This window comes from Triplophysa dalaica, chromosome 22 (assembly GCF_015846415.1).
Source record: "Triplophysa dalaica isolate WHDGS20190420 chromosome 22, ASM1584641v1, whole genome shotgun sequence".
Classification (NCBI taxonomy): domain Eukaryota; kingdom Metazoa; phylum Chordata; class Actinopteri; order Cypriniformes; family Nemacheilidae; genus Triplophysa; species Triplophysa dalaica.
In genome coordinates, this window is record NC_079563.1 from 13,727,133 (window position 1) to 13,745,604 (window position 18,472).

The window sequence follows — 18,472 nt, forward strand, 5'->3', positions numbered from 1 at the left end:
ACTTATGGAAGTTAAGTGTGGCAGGAGAAAGAGGTTAAGAAGAATGATGGCAGCATTCCTGGGAATTAGAAGGGATTTAGGGCACAATAGCAGGTATTCCCACAAGTGTAACTGGACCCCGATTGGCGTCACAAGGGGCTTAAACTTCACATTAAACCAGCATGCAGCTGACACAGGAGGCCACACTAGACACAACAAGAGTAACACAGAGGAACACACGCACATATTAGACTTATATACACACACCGAGAACAAAATAAACACACACAATGCATAAAGCAATAGTTTATTTAGTTACATTCAGACCGACATGTAAACACAGAACAACTAAAGAGTTTAATAAAGTATACAGTGTGCTCTATATGTCACTCGGCCCATGAATCTCCTTGGAAATGGATCCTGGTGTCTTTTTTGCAGTCTTGTTCACATTAGTAAACTTTGGAAGTCCAAACAGGACAACTGTTAAAAAAAAGACTTTTGGGAAAGACTTGATGGGAACTGTGTGTTTCTGAATGGCCGAATCTGTCAAAGTAATAATGAGACATTAGGACATTAGAATGATGTGATAACAGCATCACCTTAACAGCTTTTGTCAAATAAAAGCTGAAAATAAAAACGGGGAGTGGTTTTCTGTGCAAAACTCACTGTTGTGAGATTAAAGTGTTGTCTGTGGTTGCCAAGGCATTGCTATGTGGTTGCTAAGGTGTTCGTGCCAGTTGCTATGCAGTTGTTAGGAGGCTGCTAGAGTGTTCTGTGTGGTTGCTAGGTTGCTTCTGTTTCCTTTACTGAATAATGCAATGATATTAAACAAATTGATAACGCGATTTTTTTATTTTCAACACTCTAAAAACAATTGTGTTGAAAACAGCAGATTTTGTGTTCAGTTAAGGAAAATAAATGAATTTTGTTGTCCTTAACGGAATGCATCCTAATTTTATTTCTTGGGACAACACATTCCGTGTTACTTTAAACACGACCTAAAAATAACACACAAAGTGTTATATAGGATAACACAAACAATGTGTTAAAAGAACACATCCATTTTAAAAGTTAACCAATCATTGGGTCAAAATGCGACAAAACCAAATATTGGGTTGCAAATTAACATGTGCTGGGGTTTTTTAACCCATTGATTGGTCAAATCTAATAATTTTCTGAATTAATTTAACCAAACGCGGGTTGAACATAAACCTATTGATATTAGAGTAAAGTTCATCTACAGTGTATTCAAGGTGGGTGTATACATTATCAATATGTATGTTTCCTGGCAACTGAACTCACATCTTTGCATCACTAACACAGTGCTCCATCATCTATAACACATAGTAATATTACAAATAGGAATAATTCTCCATTACCAAAACTAATGTGACTACAACTGATCTTGTCTCCATCCTTAAGCTCATATGTTCTTTCGTTTCTCTCTGCTCACCGGAGTTCTTTGGGTACATGCCAAACAGCATCTCGCATCTGCCTAAACACAGACACTCTCTGAGTCCTGCAGCTCGCTCTGCTTCCTGTCCTGGGACTTCAGGAATGAGAGCTGGGACATGGGAGAGTCAGACACAGAGCTTTCATCGGATCCCCTGGCTTAAGATGGTTTCAAGAGTCTGCCACACACACAAACTGATCATATACCGTTGAAACTGACATGACAGTAGTTCCTCTAAAAGAAAAAAGCACTTTTTTTATGCCAATGCATACTGACATTGTGAATTTAATAAAACACATTTTGATTGCAACTATGGATGATCAGGCCTGTTTACACTTTTAAAGGGACAGTTCACCCCAAAATTCTTCTAAAGCTGTACACATTTTTTTAGTTCTAATGAACATAGAGAAATATATTTGAAAGAATGCTTGATACCAAACAGTTCGTAGCCACCATTGACTACCATAGTAGGAAAAATTACAATTTTGTAAAAGAACTGAACTGTGTACTTTGCTACATTCTTCAAAATATCTTCTTTTGTGTTCAACAGAACAAATAGAATGTACCAAGAAATTTGATAATCATTGGTAACCGAGAACTGTTTGGTTACAAGCATTCTTCCAAATATCTTTCGTAATCAGAACAAAGAAATGTAAGGATTCGTAACAATTTAAGGAAGTAAATGAAGACAGAATTTTCAATTTTGGGAGAACTGTTCCTCAAAGGAAAATTACTTAATTACTTATTAATAGTTGGATCCGGACATAAATTAATATAGGAATTCATTTTCTCTCTTACGTCTCTTACGAATTACATTTCTGCCAAAACAGATTAATGATTTTCATGAAATCATTTGCTCTTTAACTTCTCTTCAGACTCTAGACTGTGAGGTAAACTAATAGTTGGATCTGGCCATAAACTAATATTGAATTTATTTTTCTTTGTACTTTTATGAATGCATGTTAGCCTTAAGGATCTAAAAAGTAGTGTGCTCCAAAACATATCTTCTTAATGTGAATTTTGTCAATAAGCGTTCAAAATGTACAGTCTCTTACGATCATTTCTGCCAATACAGATCAATATTTTTTTGCCATCATTCTGCACTTTAACTTCTCATCAGAAAAGATATTGGCTATTTTTAAAGGGGGTAGAGTCAGTCAATATATGTTTTAGTGAAAATTATACCACAAATCACCCAAATCAACGTATTTCAAAGAACTTATGTGGGTTTTTTACATTTAAGAAATCAGAATAATCAATGCACAAATCCTGTAAGAACAGTTTAAGAGCCTTTATTTATTTAAATGTAAAAGACACTATTTACCAGTCAATGTAAAGAAGAATTATTAAACGCATCTCATTACATTGACAGGTTCAGAAGGACAGTGAGGAATTCCCCTGCAGTGTATGACTTCATGAATGACTTCAACATCACCTTTCACCCTATTTTTCCACACCCCTTTGTAACAGGAAGGACGAGGCTAACCCTTCCCTTTCGCTTACAGGCCAGTTGCGTTTATTGCTAAAGTCAGCTGGGTCTTTTAAGGAATTCTGAGAGCTTAGTGGTGAGGTGTGATGAGCTGTATTAAATGTCTTTGGTGGGATATAAATACCTCTTCAATACATCCAGAACGGTGACATAAAAAGCAGGTGTCACATATGTACTGCCACTTTCTGCCCAACGTTTCGCACCTCTGTTCCAAACACACCAACACCGCCTTAGCCATCTCAGCGCATGGCCGAGCGGCCCGCTTCACCCTTTCCTCGCTCCCCAAAACTCGTGTCATCCTACCCCAGCCATGGCAGACCGCCACATGCATGCATCTACATTTACCCCCAACTCCGGAGCAGCAGCTGTTTACATTTCACTTTTAGCACAGCGCTGTCATCAGTCCTTTCTGAAGGGCAACGCTATAAAGTTCTAACAGTCAGGGAGCGCAAGATTGTTTTCCACGCAGTTGTGGTCGATAAATGGCTGATGCATCGCTGATCGGTCTCCTGACTGTTATCGCACCCAGCGTTTGCAGGCTCGCATTAATATCATCCCCCGTATGGCGTGACTGCGGCTCTGGCGTAGGCCAAGTGATGATTTCTCCGAAGACCATCCGTTTCTAGAGTTTCACACAAAGCGGACACGATTTCATGTGTTATATTTATCTCCCTGTGCGTTTTAAATTGAACAGTCACCAGAAGTCTCAGAGCTAGCAGCCGGAGAAAACTAGAGTGCGGGTCCAAGAGATCATCAAACCAAAGCGAATACTCCAGGCGGAATTTATAAAGTTTCTTTGGGTTATTTTAATCAATTGGGGTGATTTGATAGTTTTAATTGGCTCCAACTCTGGTCTGGTGGTTTCAGAATGGTTTGGGCCACTTGTCAATAGGTTAACCTGTTGCAAATTAGTCTCCAAGCCAGCCGACGAGTGCCCACAACTTCTAAGAACAACAAACCATGTGCTGATCTAAACGGTTATAGTTTAATCCAGATAAATCAGCAAACCAGCATAGGTTTTGTAACAAAATTATAGTCCAACTACAAGTGTAATTTAACAATTTTACCAACGGTACTTTTGAGTCTTTCTAAGAACATTTTTATGAGCCTAAAATATCAAAATCTGTAAAAAATAATAAAAAAGCTTAAAACTTGATTTAAGGTGTATTACTTGAGTTTGTAAATCAATGTAATATAATGCACATAACACTGATATTAATAATAAAGCTAAACCATATCCACCATAATCCAGATGAGAAAGAGCTACTTGAGTCATACTCAAGGAGATGTGGGTTGGAAAAAACTGCAGCAATGTGCAATTTTTTTGAAAAGTAACTGCTATGGGAATAAAAAGATTGTTTAATGTTCTGAGATTTCCAACATTAGAGACAGAATCTGCAATCTTTCATATGTTTACACTCCACTTGAAAGGAAACAACTCAATGCCTTCTGGGGACCCTAAAACAAACCAGAGCAAGAGGGAACGCAGTGTTTCAGTGTGGTTTGAACGTATATTAGAAATATGTTGTTTAGGTCTTTCGGGGTCGACTGCAACCACTTCTTAAATCTGCAGTGACATGAGGTTTTCCCAAAACTGTCTGCACATTCTGTATGAACCTAATAAAGCAGCTGGTGTGTGTGAGAGAGATGCAACATCTCTCGTGTTTGAAAAAGGCGAAGCACCCTGCAGACTGAAATCGCGCGGCTTATACTGATGTATCAAATATCACCCACCAGCAGCGCTAAACAGATCTGAGCTCTGAAGAATTTAGATACACTGATGAACACTCTCACTATTGAGCTAATAAAAAACAAGTAGATGTATAAATTATAAATAAATGCAGCTTTTTTTACACTGATTGCAGAGGGACTTTTATTACTTTTAACCTTTTAGAAGAAATCATTTAAGGAAACTTTACATGCATTAAAAAAAGGAACATGTCTTTTTGTTAATGATGGCATTGTTGTCTACAGAACTTTTAAAGATAAATCACATTATCCAAGTACTGTTCTTTAAAATAATACATTTTTAAATTTAAAGAGAAGGGGTAAGCAAATTATCGCTGCTGTCCTTTTCAAACCTTGCATCTCCATATTTCGTGATTTTTTTCCCTCATCAATCATTATTATTAATCACCCTTTACGTTTGTAGCTGGGTTTTGCAAATATCTAATCATTAAAAAGTACTAAAATGTGCTAGTCAACACAGTATTTAATCATTCAAAAAGTGGATTTTTTTCATTTAATGAACACAGCAAATTTGGACATATGAGGTTTAGAAAGAGATGCGCGAAAATATAATTTAAAGGTGACAATTCACCCAAAAATGAAAATCATGTCATCTTTAACCCATCCTCTAGTTGTTTTGAATCTTTATAAATGTCTTTGTTCTGATGAACACAACAAAAGATATTTGGACGAATGCTTGTAACCAAAAAGTTCTTGACCACCATTGACTACCATAGAAGGAAAAATCACAAAAGTTAGTCAGAAATTCAACAGGAATAATTTCTTAAAAATTTCTTATTTTGTGTTCAAGAGAACAAAAAAAATATTGACTAGGAAACCAGTTTTTCCTACTCAATGGTGGCCAAGAATAGTTTGGTTACAAGCATTCTTCCAAATGTCTTTCTCTCTGTTCATCGGAACAAAGAAATTTACAGTATACAGATTTGGTACAACTCGAGGGTGGGTGAATGAAGAGAGAATTTTTATTTTTGGTGAACTGTTCCTTTAAGAGATCTTTATGCATTTGTAAAATAAACAGCTCAGCAAATCTACAGGTTCTGAAACTAATTGTGCCAACACGATCCCTTAAAAAGGTAATGCAGAAACATATTTTTTAAAAGAACAAAGTTTTGTGCTCCTTAAATCAGATATCACAACAAAAGGTATGAGAAAACCAGGTGCTTTATGATGACCCAGAGGCTGATCTGTCCTAATGTGTTTTATTCCCATGCAAAGACAACCTAATCCTCGCCGCACTCAGAAAGTAACAGTACAATAAAACTACAGGAGACATACCATCTCGCAAATAAATTTCAGATCCACTTATTTGAATTGATATGCATTTACAATCCTTTTAAAGCGAGTGAATTGGGCCCCATTCAGAAGTCACTCAGGGTCTATATAAGGAAGCCTTTCCGATGCATTAATAAAGGCAGAATAACTCAGTCAATGCTGTTAACTGATTCTCACATGTACTGATGCCATTACAGGCATTTTGCACACATACAGCTGACGATCAATGCCCTCCAATGGCTCTTAGGTTGAAAGAGGATGATGGAAATTCAGGGGGTTCTGTTCGAAACACAACAAAAGATGCACAAATAGATCAGCAGGAGAGGAAACTCAGATATAGCCCTGTGTCAGAGGTCCAAATGAAATCAGGTGGCTGGAATCAATGGTGGTCTGTGTTTGAATGCTCAAGAGGACAGAGCAGGAAGCGTGAATGGGAGAAAAACATGTCTTTTATGAATAATGTCATTGAAACGGGATGGAGCGAGATGGCACATTTGTAGAAGATGGCTTTTACAGTAATAGATTGGAACTCAATGCACTATTTCAGAACTAATACAAATTCTGCACTCCAAAAGACAGGAGGAGTGAAATGCATACGGTATAGAAGACAACCATTTCTCTGCCGTCACGCCAAATGACACCAACCTGTGAAATGTGTTAAACACGCGAGAACTACAATTCACATATTCGGTCTAATAGAGAAAATATTAAACATCATTCTCTCTCAACCTTAGTCAAGCACTCTCCTGCCTCCAGCACATTATTTTAATTTGACTAGTTATTATACTCATGCATATATTTATATATTTAGAAGAGAGGAAAGATCTATGAATTGGTCTTGGGAGGTTTTTTTACACTTTGATCTCAGACTGAATTCAAATAAAATATGGTCAACCCTTGTGTGTTCTGAGAAACTACTCGGAAATATAATCAATTCAGGATTCGGAAGAACTGTTTGTATTTCCCTTAGTGAGGCTGTGTACATTTGTTTGGATTATCAGCATTTCACTGGAGATAAGAACAAAGCACTCTGATGTTTACAGTCTTGTTTAAGGATTTCGAATTCAGAATTAATAAAAAGACGCTGCTAATTTGACTCTGCTTTTGATCCTGGTAAAGTCATTATCTCTATTCTTATAATGGAGTTTGTCTCTTGCATAAATTATTATTATTGCACTTAGATGTCAATGTTTTTTATTTAAACTTCAGTGGACTTTATTAATCTGATTTTATCTAGTTCCTGAAGTTTAACTCGTAGTGCATGGGGCTTGGGGTTATTGGCTCATTTCCCAGGAAGCTGAAATAAAAGTATAAAGAACTATAAATCTATATAATGTACAGGCACGGAGACCATTTCAAAACTATTTTGAGTTTTTCTGAAGTTACTATTTATAGGTATGTGTTTAGGTAAAATTATAATTTTTGTTTCATTCTGTGAACTAATAACAATATTTTTCACAAATAAAATATTGTTTCTAGTTGCATTTATTTGCAGAAAATGAAAACTGGAGAATCAGGTAAAAATAACAGAAAAGGTGCTCTGTTTTTTCAGACCTCAAATACTGCAACATGTATTTAGGAGAAACAAAAATATATGTGAGAATGTCAATTCTTTTTAGTTGTCATGTGTATTGTCATGCTGTCAGTCTTTCACATTGCTGTTGGATGACTTTGTCTATATGTTTTGACTATGTCACTCCTGAGGTTTCATTTTGTTGAAATTCAACTAACAAAGGACTGAAACTGCCACAATACATCTAAATACTGATTAAATGATTTGTTTTCCATGTTACTAGTCATGGATGGGGCAAATATAGAAAGAAGGTAAGGCTAGTCAAGGACAGATATTCTTCAAGTGCATGACAAACGATGGCATGCGCTTAGTAAGTTCATTACATCTGTTTACCATTCCTCATTATTTTCCATACTGCTGATTTAAAGTTTGTCTCTATGTTTCTTGGAAATCAAATCAATGTTAGCATCCGCAGTCCAACCGTATCTCCAGCCATATTTCCCTAAGTCTCTCCAAGGCCAAAGCACCATGAAGACAGCACCGTCTGTGATTTGAGCTATGCGTGATCGTTACATGCCTCCAGCGCTTCTCTCAAAGCGTAAATCAAGCAAATCTGCCTCTACCTTTAGGTCCCAGGAGGAGACTTTGACCGCCGTTCCTAGCGGTAGAGCAGTAGCACGGTATGAAAGAAGCATAGCGAGGTCGTTTGAATGCGCGGCCGCTCGACAGCAATAACAGGCCTGTGCTCCTCGGAGAGCCATCAGGATCAGCAAGGCTTACCGGCGGAAGCTCGTACCAACAGAGCTCCGCTTCTATGCATCCAAGTGGCATAGAGGATCGGAGCAGATTCATGTAGCTTCACCTTGACAGGAGAACATACAAGACCCCAGCAGAATACAGTCTGATGAATAATTCTAATTTACTTCTGTATTATTTCTGTGCAAACATGGAAACTGTATCTCATTAACTGTCAAGATCTCATAATCCAAATTGAGATCTGAAAGACATTAAAATTGGTAGGCACTATTGGACAAATTAGGCCCGCCTTTAAAATGACAGATTAGAAAGGAGGACAATTTTCTAAATAGCTTTATGGATGCCTGGAAGAATCACAATTGGTTTACAATCTTTTTTGCTCAGTTTGCTCCATGCATTTAGGGTGACTGAGTCATTTTATTAGTGATTAGACCCACAGACCTTCGGGTCCTGCGGTATAGAACCTCGGATTGTAATTTACTTGTAATGTGGAGAAGGGGAATATGCAAATAAAGCCAGAGTATTTTGTGTTTGCAGTTTTGCCCCTGGGCAGCTTGTCCCGCGACACAAATCATCAATTAAGATCTCAGCAGGGAACTTGGCATTTAAATTAGCCCCATCCAACAACTTTTATCTTCCAGACAAAACATTACAGCTTCATGATAGCCTGTGCCGCAGAAATAAAACAGCTGATTAAATGAGGTTTAGAAAAAACACTGTGTTTAAACTTTGGGTGAAAGAATAGACATGTATGTGTAGATGCAGAATCCACATTTAGTTTATGGACTAGCTGATATTTACAATAGTCCTATTTCAAATGTTTTATCATACATGACACTGACTTTCACTAATTAATTCAAATCCACATCACTTTGAAAACTTTACTGATGACTATAATTAGAGATAAATTGACACAGTCAAGTAAATTTTGAAGAACTATTTTTACAGAAAGCAACATTTTCATGATTTCTGGTGTATTTCTGCTTCTGTGGGATATGTTGCAGCTTATTTTCCTAATTGTTAGACCTGTTTACACTTCAGTAATGCAAATTAGGTAAAAAAAAGATGTACTACGGTATATGACACTATGCATATACCATAGTGCAAAACAAGAAAGAAGAAACTTTTTTTAACACAGCTGTTTTTTATAAGCCTGCATAATAAAGTAAAACCTCCAACTTTAAAATTATTTGAAAATGTGTTGTCACTTGTTTCTTACACTATAAATGCATTAAAGGACTCTCTTCCACTTCAATTCAGAATCCAAAATTACAGAAAAATGCAAATGCCAAGTGCCACAAGGAGTGCTTAATAGGGAAAGTCCCAGTTGTACACAGGGACAAGTCTAACTTATGAGGAACTTTAGTATTTACAGTAGAAAGAAGGCTACCTTATCTTTCTGTGAACAGCATAGAACAATAAACTTCACGTTTTACATATCAGATAGGAAAACCTACAAATTCACAAGCAAGCAACTCCAAAACATATGCTACAAACTATTACAAGTAAATAAATCAGAAAAGATCTGAGCCAATTTGTCAAGGATAGAAACCTTCTAACCCATTAAAAATTACTGGGTGTTTATAATATAAACTGCTATAGATGTACTTAAAAACAAATACACATGTTATTATTTGTACTCTGCAAAGACTTTTTAATGAGCTTTGCAGAAGAAAGATTCATAAACATTTAACAATTCAATACAGACGTGATTGCCTGTCTGAGAATAACTCAAAAACCACTCTTTAAATATATTTGTTTCTCAAAATGTTCTTAAACTTTCCACATAGAAGACTATAATCGTTTAAGCCTTTGTCTAATAAGTTTATTTAACCACAGATCAGACTGCGAAGATACTGTAAGAAGTGCCTTCATACTATTTAATTTAATGTCTAAGAAATGCTGAGCGAGATCTTCTTTGCAATTATTACAAAACTGACCATAAACGAAGGATAAAATTCAAACATTTTAAAACATTCATTATAACCAATAAAACATTATATGAATGCAAAATAAAACAAATTCAAATGTATAAAAATAACAAATAATTAAACGCTATATTTCAAGGTCAGCCCGCATTTTTATGCTTTATGAATATGAAGAGTCAAAAATGTAACGCTAAAGCAAAAATGCCATTTAAAAGCCCACAAAAATGTCAACACAAAAAATTACCACCACAATTTACAAGTCCAAACGCTTCATCCACCAAAACATTCATCCGTAAAACGCTTCCCGCTCTGCAAGGTATCATCTCCCGTTTCCCTCTTTCCTCTCATAACCTCCTTCTATCACAGTCGCTCTCTTCCTCCTCCTCCCTCCCTCTCACTCCTGCTCTCTCTCACACACACGCTCTCTCTTTTTCTCTCTCTCTTCCTCTCTCTCTCTCTCTCTCTCTCTCTCTGTCTATCATTCTCTCCCCTCAGCCCTCGGCCCTGTCTGTATGAATAATGTCCTGCCTTTTGTAATGAGACCGAGAAAAAAACACGCTGGAGTGTTCGCCCGCTCCGCGCTCTGACATTGAAAATGAATGACAGCTTACCTGAATGCCAATCTTCATCAGACTGACACCAGGCTGACAACACAGGCTATACTCCCCTACACAAGCCGTGACGTCTGCCATATCAGACCCCTCCCACCATCCCCCCCTTTCTCTCTCTCTCTCTCTCTCTCTCTCTCTCTCTCTCTTCCATCGTACCCCTCTGCCTGTGCCTAATACACCTCGGCGGTTCCTCTTCCTTTGCCATCATACCGTACCGAACACCCCGGGTCCTGATTCCGCGTCTCCGGTTCATAACGGCGGAGCCCGCTGGCCCCCTATCGGCATACAATTGGACTTACATTCGGGAACGACGCATTTCCGTCTTGCCTGTAGTTGGAAAGCAGGGTAAAGCAACCCGTTTGTGCCATTAAGAAAGAAATACTAAATATTTATCAAATGTTGCAAGAAACTTTAATCCTAAACTATCGAGGCAAAATTGCGACTGTTAATCTGCGCCTATTTGTCTCAAAACGTATCAAACGCATTCCAAAAAAACCAACGGATGACACGACTTCGCCGAATTTAAGTTTCAGGTCATTGCTCGCTGATACACAGCGAGACTACAACTCCCAGCATGACTTTCGCCGTGTGCAGTCCCGTGATTGGCCAGTTCGTGACACAGGAAGTGCGGATGTAAACATGGGACGCTACTTTGTTTCTATGGTAATAGATAGTGTCCTGCAGCATGCGTCGTGTTGTAAACCATAAACATAGTATTAGGAATACAATTGATTCACGGAGCACACATTATAAGGTAGCTGCGGTTAAATTTATCATCCAGGAAAAAGCCGTAATAACTGGTTAATCGCGGAATAGTTTGCTGGCTACTCATGGCTTCAAGCACAAACGCGTCTTTCAGTTATTGTCGGTAATGTGAGGCGCGAGGATGGCTGAGATGGTGCTGGGTGTCGGTACAGGCGTGTTCATCGTCGCTTTAGTCTGGATCGTGACTCTCGCGCTCAGTATTATTCTGTCGCGTGCAACCGGTCCAACAAAGTAAGATGTCATTTTTTTGACCCAGCATTCGCATCACAAGTGTTGTACTTGTAGTAGCAGAAATAAACGCAATTCTACGTTATCTCACCAGGTTAGGGATCGTCCCTATATTTCTTCTGGCGCTCACCATCACACTGGTCTTGGTGTTCTTCCCGCGTGCCACTGAAGTTCCTTCCACCGAAAGAGAATTTGAGGTGAGAGCTTAGTGACCTACCCGTGATGAAAATGATACAGTGATAAAAATACGTAAACTGTCTTTGTTGGCAAGCAGGGGAATTGCCTAAATGTGATCATGTAAGTGCATGATCTTAAAAAAAACAGGGAAAAAACTACTTTTTTATAAATATGTGTTTGCTTACCAAGTAATGGACAGGATCTACAATTTAGATATCTATAAATTATTTAAATGTATGCATTGTGCTTTCGACTTACATTGCATGATACTATACATTTGTTTCTGAGGAAATCCTTGGGAATCAAACCCATGACCTTGGTGTTGCTAGCGCAATGCTCTTAACCACTGAGCTACAGGAAAGCTAATTATTAATATTAACTATACAGTTTGATCCCAAAACAACTTCCTGAGTGTTATGTAAGGCTGTTGAATTCTGAGGTTAGTGCTTGAATAGTATGAGGTTAGACTGTAACTGTGTGAGTTATATTTGTCACAAGACATGTGCTGGTTTATCTCTCCTCAGCAGCAGACGAGCGCAAACACAACAGCTTTTTCCCAGTGTCTCCTTTTGCCAATAACAGCAGCCGAGCTGCCAAGTCACCCTCTCGTCTGCACAAACAAAAGCCAAAACATTTACCTTTTGGTCTTCAGTAGCAGAAAAGATCGACGCAGCAAACATTCCTTGTGCTGTTAAGCTTCAAAAAATGTATGAGATCTAACACAGTGTAACCCTTAATCAGAGTACAGTACATTTTAAATCTAGATTCCAAATCTCTTGCATTGCATAGTTTGTGTGTTGAATTGATTTTTCCAAAAATGTATGTTCTGATCAGTGTTGTGTGTGTGTTCAGATGTCTAAAATATATTTGATGTACTTAAAAGTAAAAAAATCAACACTGCTTAATGAGCCAACCAAAGAGTAAAATAAAATAAAAAAAGATTATTGTTGCTGGTCTATTGCCACAATCTCAAAACTAAGCACATGCATATCATAAGTTCTACTAAAGCGTGGTCTGTACATAGCCTCAAATCCTTATTACAGGCTGATTTGCTTGCAGAGAGCACGCCCAGATAACTGTCTTTTTTTCTTGGTAGGTGACAGTGTGTTGTATGAGAAAGGGGTAACCCCTCGCTGTTGTACAAAGGAATAATATCACAGTGCCAATTAAACTGGCCCCAAACAGGAGCTCGCTGCGGCACATTCGATGCCACATTAATAAAACATGGCCCCAGCTCTGTGCTTCTCTAGCCGGCTAATTGGCAAATTAGAAAGTGAGATGCGTTAAACGAGAGAACACTGCATTCGCAGGAGACTGAGGCCCCTCCCACACACATACAGAGACATTGTTTAATAGTTTAATGTAGGTTGTGGCCTCTCCCATGGTTTAGGTCTCGTACACTAGTAGAAACATGGAGGGTGGTTAGTATTCCACACATCACCATGTACAGCTTTTATTCTAACACGGGGAAGTAACAAACAGAGCTTAAGATACTATGGCAAGAAAGAAAGGAAAGGTTAAATCTTTTTGCCAGCTATTCAGGTATATAAATAAATAACTAAATTTGTGATGTTAATTTAGGGTATAGATAAATATATATTAAATGTATACAGAGCTGCATTGTTATTCATTATTAATAGGAAAAATAAACATTTAAACATTTCTTTATTTTTAGTGCATTCCTCTGCCAGACTTTTTGCTATCAAATATTAAGGCAGTATCATTCCGGATTAGTTTGTACAAATATTATAATGGCTTTTTGTAATTGGGTCTTTGGCTGTGTTAAATGGTCTAATGAGCTTTCTGTCTTATTTTCTGAAAAGAGTCTTGCTGACCTCTAGTGGAGAAAACCAGAAGATACTGAACCAATATCATGCTAATTAAAATTATTAATGGCAACATCAAAGCAATCATGGCTTTAATTACTTTCCAATAATTGGGTAATGTGTTAAATAATTCACACCAGGAGCTTATGATGTTTTTCAGATAGTGGATACGTTCTTCATCGGCCGGTACGTGCTGCTGTCCTTGGTGAGCGTTGTTTTCTTGGCAGGCCTTTTCATGTTGCTGCCCTTACATTTCCTGGAGCCCGTGTACGCCAAGCCCTTGAGAACACACTAGACCATGAGCCTACATGTGCCAAACTCTTACAGATGCCCCAAAGCAGGGCATTCAGCCTGGCAGAGGCATCGAGATGAGAGGGACCAGCAGCGGGTTCCAAAGCTTTTGTCCTCCTGCCCTAATCAGACATGTCCACATCTCTTCGAGAATCTGAGAGCCTGGCACAGAGGGGTCAGAGTAGAGCGTATTCAATGGCAGTTTTTTTAAAAGGATGTGGTCGTGTAGTTTTATTGTCCAGTTTTAATACGTATTGATGTAAATTGGTGTCGTATAAATGCATACTGCTCATATTTGTACATATTTTTTGTCTTCATCAACACCTCAATTTCAAATTGAGGTGTTGCACTGTTTGCAATTTTGTTGTAATGAAGTGTTTTTTACAATACATTAAACAATTTATTTTTGTGGCAAAAGTCCAGATTTTTTTTATTTCTCTGAAATTGCCACCAATATTTTGCTCATACTTTGAGACTAGGATGACTTACTTACGTATCTCACCCGGCCTACCGGCTCACAATTTCTACTTGGCATATGACAATATAGGATAAAACATAAAGGTGTTATAGAAATATTGCCAGCAACACCCTGGCAACCACCCTGAACACTTTTCCTTTGGGACACTTTAGCACCGACAAGCACTGATAAAATACTTGATCAATTTGTGTTTTTCCCTTCATGGTTATTTAATTTCTCGTCATTGGTGAAGGCATGATCAGTGGCTGTTTTATGTTTTTTTGCTGTGAAAAATCAGCTAATACTCCAGCCTATTAACATGCTATTTGACTAACTCAAATCTTGCTCATTCACAGCTCAAACCAGACAAATTTCATTTTCTTGGTCCCATATTGACATGCTAATCTTGGCCTTATGGAAGCATTCTTCAAGACACTGTCTCACTCGCTGCACAATAACACAAAGACGCAGGGAGCAAAGTTGGGCGGTCCGACAAAGCTTCAAGCTGTGCAAGTTGATTATTTTGTTCTTAACAAGGCGAATACTCTGTGTGGGCCCTTTGTTGCCTTAGACATTTACTTTCAGTTTCATAAATCTCTCGGCAGGCAAAACTTCACAAGGTTAAATAGACATAGCTGTGTCTTGTTATTTTCACATGCTATTTTATATATGGTGGGATTATATTTGTATTTCCATAAGGTCAATAAATAAAAATAATGAGCTCCAGTTAGAACCCAGTGCCGTTTTAAACACTAAGGTAAGACAAGCAAATCAAATGTCTGTGTCACTGTCAAATCTAACATAAAAATCGCTTTCCGGAAAGTAGCAATCCAGAACACTTTTTATTTCTTAGAATGGTTCCATATAGAACCTTTAAATCTTAAAAACCTTTCTGTTCCCAAATTAGATTATTCAAAAAATATTTTAGAATTAACTTTTGAGTTAATGGTTCTGTAGGTAACCAAAACGGATTCTTCAACACTTTAAAAAATGAAGGTGTTTAAAAGTTTCTTCTGAGCAATGCCATAGAAGAACCATTTTTGGGTCCACACAGAACCGTTCTTTAGAGAAACATCTCTTTCTTTTTATAATCTGAACAACTGCTTTCACCACAAATAACCATTTTGAGAACGGTTCTCCAGATGCTGAGGGTTCTTTATTGGAACCATTTAGACAAGGCTATAGCATCGTGAAGCACCTTTGATTTTAAGAGTGTACAGTAAGTGTGAACACAACCTGAATTATGTGGTCTACGCTTGGAACTTGGAAGACTACATGTCCTGGAATTTATCCCCATTACTCGTATATCTGGAGATTCTTATACAGGGAGATTGTGGGAATGTGAGTAGGATGGGAGGCGAGGCCGTGTCTCGGTTGCGCTAGCTTTCACCCCTCAGGTCCTCGCGGAATCCTTATTTAAAACCAGAGAGTCCGACGGGACGTGCAGTGAAATTCCAACCAGTGTGATGAATGAGAATCTAATGAATCAAATCCAATCCTATTAGTTCCGGCCCAGATCGCAACACTGAGGCCTTTCTGCTTACTGATCGGCAAAGATCTACCAGAGCTTGAGAAACACCGGATGCTTGGATGGATATCTGGACTGGTACGTTAATGGCTTGTGTGTAATCATACGAAGGGATCACAAACACATTAAAATCATCTGTGTGTGTTGAAAATCTGATAACAAATGGATCACTTTTATTGGGACTATTTTTAAGAGCTATTGTGAAAACCGATGTGTTTATAAGTTTCCAAAGAACAAGCTTGAAGTCACAGCTTATTTAGCATTGTTAATGTTATTATATTTATTTCTATCTCATATAAATCTTGTATCTCATCATAGAAGTTACAAATTTAGATGAACACGTGCTACAGGTGGCCAAAAAATGCAATTACGTAACACATGGAGCAAATACCGCTACGTAATCACTGACTTTGAACGCTCCTGCAAAGATGCTTGACTTATTTTCCTATTTTTTGTCTTGCTCCCCATCACATTTCCTCATTTCTTGTTGTCTGTCCTGCTTGTGACTCTCTCCAGGGAGTGGGAAAAACAGCAGAACAAAGCGTCAGAGGGCGCAGGGCTCATTGGGAGTCTGAGCTGGAGGCTTTGTAGGACAGCCAGCTGGACATACAAAGACAGCGAGAAAGAGAGAAAGAAAAAGGGGGACGGAGAGCCTAAGAGGTGTAAGCATGGACTGGGATATGGGTTTGGGTGCTGCTGAGGTTCGAGGGGGGGATGGAGAGAGAAGGAGGCTGGGGAGGGAGGAGAGGAGTGGGGTGAACTCTAGATCTTGCTTTGTGATCCACTCAAGCAGAACTTTTGCCCTCACAGCCCCTGTCTTCTATTCTGCAGCTTCGTGCTCTGTAACCCACCCGTCACACCCCACCCCCACATCCCCAGACTCCATCCATGAGAATTTTAAATCTTGAATTTAATTTACGTCAACTGTTTGGCTTTGGACTGTTGAGTGCAGGAATCTTGAATCATACAAGTGTGTCAGTGGAGTTGGTGGATGCAAAGAGTCAGGTCAGTTGAAGGGTTGAATCTGGATGTCAAATATGATGACTCTAGTTATATAACATCAAACATCAAGTCTTTTTTATAAATCTATCTCTGATAACAAGAGATAGATAGATTTATAATTTGTATATATCTATCTCTTAGATTAAACAAACTGAGTAAATTGCATTTCACTGCTGTCCTTCTGGAACCTTGTATCTCCGTATTTCGTGACTTTAATTATTTGCCATAAATCATTATTAGAAGTCAACCTTTATGTTTGTCACTGGGTTATACAAATATCTAACCAAAAAAAGTAATAAAATTACACGTAAACCTGTACAACACAGTATTTCGTCAATGAAAAAGTACTGTGTTTTTCCCATTTCCGAATTTGGACATATCAGAAAGATTGTTTTTACTTTTATGACATTAACAATTCAAAGACCTATTGACTTCTCATTTTACACAAACGTTTGAACAAAATGCAATCAACTGGACATTTACAACCGGAGAAAAGGTGTACTAGAAATATCCTTAAGATTTAATGATAAATGTAAGATTTAAAAATTAAATTAAGAGAATACGAAGGGCCTCTGGACCAGTGTTTACATCTTGTAAGTGTTCTATAACATTTACAACATATAGATTTAAAATATATTTGTATCCAAATCAGTTTACGGTCCAATGCATTCCTTATGAATTCTGTCATTCCATACATAATCATTGACAAAAGAAAACCAGAGAACTAAACAAATCCAAAAAATAAACAATCTTTGTCTTTTTCTTTCATCCCTTTTAACTCGCAATTGTAGTACATCAGTACCTTACAATACTCTCTTTTTCTTAATAACTACCCCTCTCTACCTCAAACTCGCCCCTAAAGCAGATTAGAGGAGTCTCAATCCTCCTGTGTTAAAAATTAAGGCACAGTTTAAGGGTCAGGGTGAGCTGGAATAGCCACTTGCAGTTCTGCCCTGACACCCCATTGAGGGCTGAAGCGTGGCTTTTCGGGTGCTCACCTCGCCGTGACCTGCTACCTAGCAGGGGGTACAGTGGGATGAGAGAAGTGAACAGGGAAGTTACTACTGTTTCGAATCCAAGGTCACGGCATTGTGTTTTCAATATGGGTGGTCACTGGAATCCAAAGCATAACTGTTGGACACTTGTTTGAGGAAATTGTTTAACGTAATATTTCAAGTTACTGTTCTAACGTGTCACCAATTTTTTTATTAAACTCAGAATACCGAATCTTCAATCGAGCGATGTTGTTTGCATACAAAAAGTGCCAGTGTACGTCTTCACTTTGCTTCTTGTGGCATACAGTTTTAAATGAGCTGGGAGTTTTGTTGAATAAAGCCGTGATCAGGTCAGGTCTGCTTAACAGCATGTTCCCTCAGTTCCTCTGTGCTGAACCAGCAGGACTGGTGAGTGGAACACAGAATCGGACGGCATGAGATAAATTGCTTTTC

General features: G+C 38.1%; 2 protein-coding genes across 4 annotated transcripts in view; one reads left to right on the forward strand and one right to left on the reverse strand.

Moving 5' to 3' along the window:
* The window catches only part of LOC130411438 (homeobox protein PKNOX2-like), a 60,931-nt gene extending 49,840 nt beyond the window's left edge, over positions 1-11,091 (reverse strand). Inside the window, exon 1 of the mRNA XM_056736057.1 lies at positions 10,966-11,091. The gene's annotated coding sequence lies outside the window, so the exon portion shown is untranslated. The remainder of the gene's footprint in view (positions 1-10,965) is intronic.
* On the forward strand, positions 10,895-14,448 carry tmem218 (transmembrane protein 218). 3 transcript variants are annotated; one of them, XM_056736212.1, is made up of 3 exons: positions 10,895-11,746; positions 11,838-11,940; positions 13,907-14,448. In XM_056736212.1, exons 1-3 carry the CDS (start codon positions 11,637-11,639, stop codon positions 14,039-14,041), a joined length of 348 nt encoding a protein of 115 aa, XP_056592190.1. In that variant the 5' UTR covers positions 10,895-11,636; the 3' UTR covers positions 14,042-14,448. The 3 variants fall into 3 exon arrangements, with proteins under 3 accessions (XP_056592190.1, XP_056592188.1, XP_056592189.1); XM_056736210.1 differs by lacking the exon at positions 13,907-14,448 and adding an exon at positions 12,445-12,722; XM_056736211.1 differs by lacking the exon at positions 13,907-14,448 and adding an exon at positions 12,448-12,722.
* The last annotated feature ends 4,024 nt before the right edge of the window (positions 14,449-18,472 follow it).